At 47.4% G+C, this 10920-nt stretch overlaps 1 protein-coding gene across 1 annotated transcript in view; it reads left to right on the top strand.

Moving 5' to 3' along the window:
- The window catches only part of LOC129707582 (piezo-type mechanosensitive ion channel component 2-like), a 146346-nt gene that overhangs the window by 114226 nt on the left and 21200 nt on the right, over nucleotides 1-10920 (top strand). The window contains exons 42-45 of the mRNA XM_055652730.1: nucleotides 1818-1938; nucleotides 3338-3485; nucleotides 8421-8635; nucleotides 10330-10488. Of these exons, the coding sequence (XP_055508705.1) occupies nucleotides 1818-1938; nucleotides 3338-3485; nucleotides 8421-8635; nucleotides 10330-10488 (643 nt within the window). The remainder of the gene's footprint in view (nucleotides 1-1817; nucleotides 1939-3337; nucleotides 3486-8420; nucleotides 8636-10329; nucleotides 10489-10920) is intronic.

Below are 10920 nucleotides of genomic sequence, written 5' to 3'. Positions count from 1 at the left end.
TCCAACATTTTGTGTCTATCTTCAGTTTAAACCAGCATCTGCAGTTCCTGCCGACACATGATTACAATCGATCCACTTTCAGTGTATCGATACGTGTAAGGGAATAATGTATACTGCCAGGTAAAGCCAACAAAGTCCGATCAAGGATTTTCCGAGGGTCATCAAAGAGGTCGATGGGAGTTCAGCATTGCTCTCTGGTTGAGGTAGGATGATTCAGTTGCCTAATTACAGCTCCTGCCCACAAGCATATCTGCTCGCTCTCTCTCTCTCCACATCTCCTCCTGGTCACCCACTATCTCACACAACAGTAGCACACTCGAATGTTCTTGTGTCTGTGCAGCGCATGGTGCTTTCCAGGGCCCGAGCCAACATTCATCCCTCAACCTGATAAAATATGAACACCTCCGCTCAGTCCGCAATAACCAACCTGACCTCCCGGTGGCTCAGCACTTCAACTCCCCCTCCCATTCCCATTCCGACCTCTCTGTCCTGGGTCTCCTCCATTGCCAGTGTGAGCAACAGCGGAAATTGGAGGAACAGCACCTCATATTCCACCTGGGGACCTTGCGTCCGGATGGCATTAACATTGAATTCACCCAATTTTGCTAGCCCTTGCTGTCTCCTCCCCTTCCTTAACCCTCTAGTTGTCTCCTCCCACCCTCCTATCCGCCCGCCCTCGGGCTCCTCCTCCTCCCCTTTTCTTTCCTTCTCCCCCCCCCACCCCCCCATCAGTCTGAAGAAGGGTTTCGGCCCGAAACGTCGCCTATTTCCTTCGCTCCATAGATGCTGCTGCACCCGCTGAGTTTCTCCAGCATTTTTGTGTACCTTTTAAAATAGATTCATTGTTCATTTACTTCGGGTTGCACTTTGTTGAGCTTTGCCTTGCTCCAATTGAAAGTTTTCATTTCCTACAATGTAATATTGACTGTACCTTGAACAGCTTGTTAGCTGTGAATTGATTTGGGGATAATGGAAGTTTTCAGAGATGCATATTTACCTCAGGATATCAGGTAACAGATCAAAGATCCAGTAATGGAGGTGGATATGTAAGTACATGGGGCTAATGAGCGAGTGGAGATCGAACAGGCACTTGGGCTGCTCCAGCAATCGATAAAGTCTTGGATGATCTGATATCCACTTTCTGGCACAATGCCCACCTCTTGTTTCCCTATTAATCCCTGCCTTGACCAAACTCCACACAAAATATCCACAACCCTCTGAAACAGAATGCGCAGAAGATCAACGCCCATCTCGGTTCTAAGTTCACAAGCCTGCATCTTCAGGCAATAATTCAGGATCAGGAATATCAAACGGCCGGAGGAATGTTAGCTGGAGTTCTGCCGAGTGATGGGAAACGGCAGAGCTGATGTGAAGGGGGAAGGTACACAGAAATGCTGGAGAAACTCAGCGGGTGCAGCAGCATCTATGGAGCGAAGGAAATAGGCAACGTTTTGGGCCGAAACCCTTCTTCAGATGTGAAGGGGGGTTGGAGCGGACAGCGGGGTGGGCAGACGGAGTCGGCTGATGGTGGGTAGGGGCATGTGGTGGGCAAGGGTAGATGAGGCACTAGGTGAGGGTAGACAAGCCAACGAGGGAGAGTGAGGTGGCTGCACAGAGAGGGTTAGGCATTGGAGAACAGAGTGGAACACCAGGAGTGGGAGCGGACGAGACTGATTGAACAGGAGGCATGAGCCAGGTTTACACCTGCCCCTCGGCATGAGTGGGAAGGGAGAGTGTCGGTGAGTGCACCACTGGAGTGTTCATCGCTACAGAGTGAAGTCTCTGGAGTCAAACACTGACACGTTTTGTTTCTACAGACAGACCAAAAGCTTCAAAGAGGTCAAAAAAGAAGAAAAGAACACGGGCAAGATTAAGAGAAACCATCAAGGAACAGATCAGGGAAAAAGGGCAGAGAGTGAAAAGATACATTGTGGTGAAGTAAGCATCGTTCTGCCCGTCTGTGAAGCACTGTTCAAGATTCTACCCAAGCTCAAAATGCACACACAATGTTGGGATCACAGGCAGGAGATGTCCAGTTATTGGACCGGAGTCCGGGGAGGATGGCAGGACGTTAGATCGCATGGGATCCAGGGAGAACTAGCCAACTAGATAGAAGATTGGCTTCCTGGAAGCAAGCAGAGGGTCATGGTGGAAGGTTGTTTTCCAGACTGAAGGCCTGACTGAATGGCTAGCGATGTGCCTCAGGGTCCGGTGTCGGCCTTATGCTGTTTGTGATGTATATCAACGATTTGGATGCGATTGTACAAGGCATGATCAGTAACTTTGCAGGTGACACTAAAGTGGGTGGTATTGTCAATAGCAAAGATGGTTATCAAAAATTACTGTAGGATCTTGATCAGTTAGGCTAGTGGGCTGAGGAATGGTTAATGGAGTCTAATACAGATAGGTGCAAGGTGCTGCTTTTTGGAAAGTCAAGCCTCGGCAATGCCAAGGCTCAGGGAAGTGTCATAGAGCAGAGGGATCTAGGAGTGCAGGTACATAGTTCCTTGAAAGTGGCATCACAGGGTGGTGAAGAAGGCTTTCAGCACATTGTCCATCAGTCAGAGTATCGTAAAGAAGTTGGGATGTTACGGAGCAGTTGTCCAAGGTGTTGGCACAGTCACATTTCAAGAATTGTGTTCAGTTTTTGGTCACCAGCAATAGGAACGATGTTATTCAGCTGGAAAGAGTGCAGAGAAGATTCACGAGGATGTTGCCAGGGCCTGAGCTACAGGGAGAGGTTGGGCAGGTGAGGGTCTTATTCCTTGGATTGCAGAAGGATGAAGGGTGATCTTGTAGAGATGTACAAAGTCATGAGGGCTAGAGGTAGGGTAGATGCACAGAGTCTTTTACCCAGAGTGGAGGAAACAAGAACCAGAGGGCATAGGTGTAAGGTGAGAGGGGAATGATTTAATAAGAACCTGAGAGACAACTTTTTTACACAGCAGGTGAGAAGTATATGGAACAAACTGCCAGAGGAGGTAGTTGAGGCAGGTACAATAACAACATTTAAAAGACTTTTGGACAGTGACATGGAACGGAAAGGTTTAGAGGGATATGGGCAAAACACAAGCAGTGCAGCTGGGACACTTGGTGAGCATGGGCAAGCTGGGCCGAAGGGCCTGATACCCTACAGAGTGAATTTTGGGAGTTCCTGGTTATGGGCAGTTTAATTGACCAGCTGGGATCCCTGTCTGGGTTGAAGGATGAGCATATGTACACTGTTATAAGGATTGACTCGGGTGAGGGATTCCAGTAAAATACATTGTGGACACAGCTTCTGTTCAGGCACTGGCACTGGTGGGAAATATTGATTTAATTGTCTTGGATTCTGCAGAGCTCTTCAGATCTTCCTGCCTGTGAAGCAGTTCTTCCACGACATCATCCATCCTGAGTATAATGCAGTGTGTGACGTCTATGCACTAATGTTCCTGATCGATGTCATTAACTTCACCATCATCGTATTTGGATATTGGGCATTTGGAGTAAGTAGAGGAATCTGCTCTTACATTTCCATTTATCGGCTCAAACCTCTGCCGGCTTGTCACTGCACTGTGAGCCACGATCCATTCCCTAACCCAGACACAGCTGGCGGAGCTGCTGCCTCATAGCTCCAGCAACCCAGATGTAATCCCGGGCCAGGGTGCTGTCTGTGTGGAGTTTGCACGATCCCTGTAGCTGTGTGAGTTCCCCCCCGGTGCTCCGGTTTCCTCGACAAAACCCAGACATGCGGCTGGTAGATAGATTGGCTGCTGTAAATGAACCCCAGTGTAGGTGGACAGTGGGTGAATGATCAGACTGGGCGCAAGGGAGGAGGACGTAATGGGCATCATCTAATTATGGTCGCTACAATGCCTCACTGCCTTTACATTTCAATTCTAATCCCCAGCCTATAAAAGCAAATACCTTCAGGATCTGTGACTGTCCTGCATTCACTCCTCAGTATCCCCCCACCCCTCTATTGTCTTGCTTGCCTGGCCTTCCCAAACCAATTTTCCTGGGTTATGTTTCATTTGCCAATTCCGGCATCTCTTTCATATTTTCAGTTCATAACTTCCTTCCACACCCGCTACCAGTTCTGGAATTGCCTTCCCAACCCATGGCATTTACTTTTGCCAGAGACATCAAAAAATGCCCCCAAAATCGACGAGCCCAGGCCAGGCTCCTGCAGAAGCCCACACTGCATGCAATCGGGTGACAAAACCTGTCTACCATGACCCCTGCTTTCTGTTGCTGTAGCAGGTTGAACTCTCCAATTTCCACAGTGCCCCTGTGGGCTCGTGTTTATCTGACAATCTGTGATGTGCAACTTTATCAATGTCCTGCGAAAATTGTATCTGGAACACGTCAAATGCTCCTTGTTACCTCAAAACATGCAGTCGGACATAACTGTTGACAAGCCTAGACTGGCTTCCTATTGTGGATATCTGGAGTTGTAAATGATGATTTATTCCGGGACGGGCATCTGTATTTTTCCAATAATCACCCACAACTGTCTTTCAACTAATTGATCTGCATTTCGTCACTAGATCAGCTTTTTAATACAACTGCTATAGGAATCTGAGGGGTGACTTTTGCACACAAAGGGTGGTGGGTGTATGGAACAAACTGCCAGAGGAGGTAGTTGAGGCTGGGACTATCCCAACGTTTAAGAAACAGTTAGACAGGTACATGGATAGGACAAGTTTAAAGGGATATAGGCAGGTGGGACTAGTGTAGCTGGGACATTTTGGCCGGTGTGGGCAAGTTGGGCCCAAGGGCCTGTTTCCGCTGCATCACTCTATGACTATAGAGCATCAGCAGAGCTCCAGACATCCAAAGATAATTAGAAATAGGGAGCTAAGTGTTCCTCCTCCGAGTGCTTTCTTTTTTTTAAGCTGTGATTTACCAGTAATTTAACCTTGTATAAAGGTTAATTCTCCTGTTCAATCTCACTCTCTCTCTTTCTGATTCCATTTAGTTGCAATATGAATGTTCTCTCTTTTGTTCTCTTCAGGGCCTGTTCCACTTGGCCGTTATTTGTGCGTCACGCAGATGGCATGTGTAGGTGGCATGCCTATGTCATCACGCACCATGCGCACGTAATGAGCATCATGCGTGCATTACGTGCGTGTCACAACCCGCGCATCACGTGCCTGTCATGACGCGTAAATGACGGCCAAGCGGGACAGGCCCTTTCCTCTCCTTGTTATTCCTCTCACAGACACACTCTTTTTCTCTCTCACTCACTCTCTCTGCCTTTACCAATATTTTATATTGATTCACCCAAATTGAGTTCTTGTATAATCCTTCTCTGTTGCAAATACAGGTAAAAAGTATTCATTTGAAACGTTGCCATTACCTTTTGCTTCCTTTTCCCTAATTGATCCTGTTATCATTGATTTTTCTTTTACAGATTCATAAAGCAAATTAGGCCTTTGGATTATTTACCTATAAGTGTAATTATTCCATGAACCCTTTGCGGCAAAGTAATTTCACTTTCAGAACAGCCCCTGCCTTTCTGCAATACTGATCTCTTTGTGTCTGTCACGTTTATCTATTCTCTTGGCCTGACCATATCCTCTACGCTGCTCATCATGCAAGGCTGTCTAGAAGCTTTTCACTATACCTCGGTACACATGACAATAAATTAAACTAAACTAGACTGGGGATGTCGGAGCTTGTGTGGGAAGGAACTGCCGATGCTGGTTTAAATCGAAAATAGACACTAAACACTGGAGTAACCCAGCGGGACAGGCAGCATCTCTGGAGAGAAGGAATGTGTGACGTTTTGGGTCGAGACACGAAACGTCACCCATTCCTTCTCTCCAGAGATGCTACCTGAGTTACTCCAGCTTTTTGTGTCAATGTCGGAATTTGTCTTTGATTAGTGAGAACTTATTGGATCTAAGTCCTGATCATTTTCTCTTAGAAAGTCTCTCCTTGGTTTGAAACCTCTGTCACTATCTCCATCCTGGCATTGGAATTGCCATACCAGGCCGTGATGCAAAATGGCAGGCTACTTTCCACAAGGCATCTGTAGAAATTTGTTTTCTAATATTCAGTGATGAATCTCTTTAAACTTTTAACAAACTCCAGCATGCCTTCTTCATGAGTGTATCCATGCTGTGTCCAGGGCAGGTCATCTCAGATGCTAATGGCCGGGATTGTGAAGCTACTAACTCTTTCCAGTGCCAACATCCCAATGAAAACAGGCACATGGTCTCCTGACTAATTGACTAATTCCATGGTTATGTTGATGTTGAGCTAGAGGCTGTTGTCAGGGCACCATTTAACCAGGAGTTCTGTCTCTGTCCTGCACACTAAACCATCACCACCCATGAATCAGCCAACAGCAGTTTGTGTCGTTGATGAATTTAGAAATGGCATTGGATCCGTGCGTTGCCACAGTCAGGGTGTAAATAGAGTGGAGCACACAGCTCTGAGTTGTATCTGTGTGGATGATAAGTGAGGAGGAGATGTTGCCACTGATCCACATTGGTTAAGGTCTGCTGATGAGGCAGTCAAGGGTCTGATTGTAAAGGGAGGCGCAGAGGCCGAGAGATCGGAGCACGGTGATGAGTTAGGACAAGATGATTGTTGATCGTTGAGCAAAGGCTTGGCGTATGTGTACCCATTATTCACATGATCCAGGACAGAGTGGAGAGCCAGTGAGCCAGCTTCTGTTGCTGACCCATTGTGGTCAGAGGCAAAATGAACCACTTAAACCAATAAAATGTTTCCATCTCACAGGAAAGGCTTAAATTTTTGGATGGAACTGGTTGCAATATGTTTGTAATGTTTATGTGCACATTCAGCTTGAGTGCTGACTGTGGAGATTGTGTGGAAAGTCAAAGTGATCCTTACGCAGCCTCAGCGTGAATGAAGAGTATTGAATAAGATTAGCTGTGGTATTTGTGAAAAGTGATTGGAAATGGCAGCAGGTTTTCAACTCTAATGCTAGTCTTCTGTTCCGGAAGTGGCGGTGTTGCCCAAGCAGCTGCGGCTTGCCTGCAGTCCGCCCGTCTTTGACTTTTTTATTTATTTTTTGTCTTGATGGATTATGTTTTAGTTTATTTTTAGTTGTGTATGTGTGTGTGGGGGGGGGGGGGGGGGGGGGGGGGGGGGGGGGCGGGGGAAACTTGTTTTAGTCTCTTTCTTCGGGCAGATGCGACCTTTTCTTTGTCGTATCCCCGTCTCCGTCTGCGCTGAGGCCTAATCGCGGAGCTGGTGGCCTCCAACTGGGGCCGACCTCGAGGTTCCGGAGACTCAACATCGTGGAGCTGGCCGACTTCGGGGCTGTGGTGGCGCCGCGGCAACAGCGACCCAACTTCGAAGGCTTCAGTCGCGGTGCCCAGTGGACGACAACATCGGGAGCTCGCAGGTCCCAGGTTGTTGACCGATTCTTCGGAGCTCCCGCAACAACAGCTTAGTCCGCTGGACTGGAGGGTGGCAGCTTGGTCCGCCCCGGGACGCGGAGTTTGAACCGGCCCGTTCGGATTCGGCCGCGGGATTACAATCACCCGGCGGGGGGCCCAACATTGAAAGCCTGGATCGCCTCAACACAGAGGGAGAACAAGGAAGGAAGAGACAAGGACTTTAAGACGTTTGCCTTCCATCACAGTGAGGAGGCGCCTGGTAGACGCACTGTGGTGGATGTTAAACTGTGTTCATTGTGTGTTCTGTTATTTCATTCTCTGTTATGACTGCAAGGTATTTAATTTTGTTCAAACTAACAAGTTTGAATGACAATAAAGGATACTCTATACTTTATACTTTATAATGTAAGGTAAGATATCATCCTTTTTTGACTAAATTATATTTTAATCATAAATATTGATCAGATTTAGCATGAAACTTACCAGCTGTGTTATGTTGCCATTTAATTTAAAAATTCCCTTTGTTGCTGCCTGATCTCCAGCAGTTTGATTTTTTTATTTTGCTCGAGTCAAGTTGGACTTTGCGCTTTTGATAACTTTCACTTGGTCTATATTTTTCCCTCCCCATTAATAAGTTAAATCTAATTAAGTTATGGTCACTGCATCCAAAATATCCAGCCCGGGGTACGCCTACCTCTACCCGCCTTGCCCGTTAACACCCAAGGACAACCTGCAGTATGGAGTCGTTGGATCTCTTCAGTGTGATGTCGCAAGGCTACACACATTCTCCTCATTAACCAGTAAACACATGTCTGATACATACTATAATATACTTGTCTGTACATTGTATACAAGTGCCCTTAAAAGTGGTGACGTTTAAATCACTCCCCATGTCCTGAGAGGAATTGGTAAACAACCATGAACTATTGCTGAAGATACACACAAAGTGCTGGAGTAACTCAGCGGGGCAGGCAGCATCTCGGGTGAAAAGGAATGGGTGGCGTTTCAGGTCGGAACCCTTCGAGTTAACTTTTGCTGGTTTGTTGTCTCCCGCCTCAACAGAAACACTCAGCCGCTGCCGATATCACGGAGTCCATCTCGGAGGACCACGTGCCCCATGTGTTCCTGGTGATGGTGCTGGTTCAGTTTGCCAGCATGGTGGTCGACCGTGCACTCTACCTCCGCAAGACCGTCCTGGGCAAGGTTGTCTTTCAGATTGTTCTGGTGCTCGGGATCCATTTCTGGATGTTCTTCCTTCTCCCTGGGATGACAGAGAGGTGAAGTAAACAGCGGTTCTCACTGCATTGTGTTTGTTTAAAGTGTTGTGTCTGGATGTGTCACACTAAGACATAGAGAACAGTAAGGAGTTGGCATTGTCAGCCTCGAGTCTGTACAGAACGTGCTCCAACTCAGTGCTGGAGTGGGGAGGTATTCAAACTCGTCCTCAGCGTGCCTGCCTGTGGGAGGCGGGGGAGAAGGGGCAGTGACGGACCAGGACGAGTTGATGGAGACTCACAGTGTATAAATGGTACTGTGTTGAAGGACCTCAGTAAGGGCTCACTGCTGTCAGTGCAACTGTACCTTTTCACACACAGTTTAAGGGAAAAATGTGCTTCCCCCACTCTTTAAGTACCTGAGAAGATTGTAATTATTTTCCTGTTCATTACGTTAGCTAGCTTTACTCCTCCTCTGACTATCCTGGAGACTTTCACAACATGTGGATGTCACTGGAAGAGCCAACATGTGTTGCCCTTGACCAATTGCCCTTGGTTACATGGCTGTAAGATGTCATAGAGTTGTCCAGCACAGAATCAGGCCCTTCAGCCCTACTGGCCAATGCTGACCAAATTCCTTTCTTGAGCTTGTCCTATTGTCTGCATGTGGGCCATATGCCTCTACATCTATCCTATCCATGGTCCAGTCTAAATACCTTCCAAAAACTGTACTTGTACCCACCTCTGTAACGTTCTCTGGCAGCCCATTTCCAAATAACTGCCCTCCATGTGGAAACATATGCCTCTCGGCCCCCCTATAAATCTTCCTTCTGAACCATCCCCTGAACAATGTAGATAGACACAAAATGCTGGAGTAATTTTAGGCAGCATCTCTGGAGAGAAGGACTCGCCCATTCTTTCTCACCACAGATTTTGTGTCTATCTTTTGTATTTTGTATCTTTCTTCGTGCATCTACAGTTCCTACACATTTCCTGAACAATGTGGTGTGTGGGAGGAAGATTCACCGGCAGTGGGCGGAGAGGGGGTTTCCACCATTTAGGCCCAACATTGTTGAAGGAAGACCACTGACAACACCCAGCTCCACTTCCCCGCCACCCCTCTCGGCCAGTCCACTGTCTCTGAACTGCAGACAGCAAGAGTGACCTTGTCACTGGGTCTACCTCCTCTGCGCTGGCTCAGGGTGGCAGCTCTATCACCTTCCCAAGGGTAATTGGGATGGCCAACTAAATGCCAGCTCTTGTAAAAAATGAACACATTTAAAAAAAATAAACAAAAATTGTTAAAAAATAAAAAGGGCGGCACGGTGGCACAGCGTTGCAGTTGCTGTCTCACAGCGCCAGGGACCCGGGTTCGATCCTGACTATGGGTGCTGTCTGTACGGAGTTTGTACGTTCTCCCTGTGACCCCGTGGGTTTTCTCCGAGATCTTCGGTTTCCTCCCACACTCCAAAGACGTACAGGTTTGTAGATTAATTGGCTTGGGTTTGTATATTTGGTGTAAGTGTAAATTGTCCCTAGTGGTGTATAGGATAGTGTTGCTGTGCGGGAATCGCTGGTCGGCACAGACACGGTGGGCCGAATGGCCTGTTTCCACACTGTATCTCTAAACTAAACTAAACAGAAGTCTCCAACTCCACACCAATCCTCGCTCTGTCATTGACTCCCTGGCAACCGGCTGAATCTTATGCGTCATCATATCAGATTTTCTAAAAAGTCTTTCTCCTTTCTATTTGCAGAAGATTTAACCAAAATCAAATCGCCCAGCTTTGGTATTTTGTGAAGTGCGTTTACTTTGGTCTGTCAGCGTACCAAATCAAATGTGGCTATCCGAACAGAGTACTGGGCAACTTCCTGACCAAGAGCTACAACTATTTCAACCTCTTCCTCTTTCAGGGGTAAGTGAAGTCCAGAGCCATGCGGGGCCAGAATGAACAAGATGTCCTCCGGGGGACTGAAGCATCACCGTGCCTGACCGCACAGTAACTGACTGCTCTGGTTTGGAAAGTAGTGGTGGTGTGTTGGGGAAATTGGGGCCACAAGTCTTGTTCATTCTACCCTGGCACCACACTCTCCCTCCATTACATAGTAGAGGACCCATCAGCACTCTGCACAAGTAGAACTCAATGAGTCAATACCAAGCATTTGCATCCTTTTCATTGCATCTTTGTGAATCACTTGCCCTTGTGTTATTTTGGCAAGTGACGAGGTCTCACGATGTGAATGTCGCTGGCAAGGCGGGTGCTTTTGACTATTCCTTGCTGTCCTCCTTTACTGCAGTGGTCAACCCTGCTCATTCTGGAGTCCCACCCAATTGTCTTCCCTACAGA

Source organism: Leucoraja erinacea, chromosome 21 (genome assembly GCF_028641065.1).
Source record: "Leucoraja erinacea ecotype New England chromosome 21, Leri_hhj_1, whole genome shotgun sequence".
Taxonomy (NCBI): domain Eukaryota; kingdom Metazoa; phylum Chordata; class Chondrichthyes; order Rajiformes; family Rajidae; genus Leucoraja; species Leucoraja erinaceus.
Note: the sequence above shows the minus strand (reverse complement) of the source record. Positions and strands in the feature narration are given on the sequence as shown.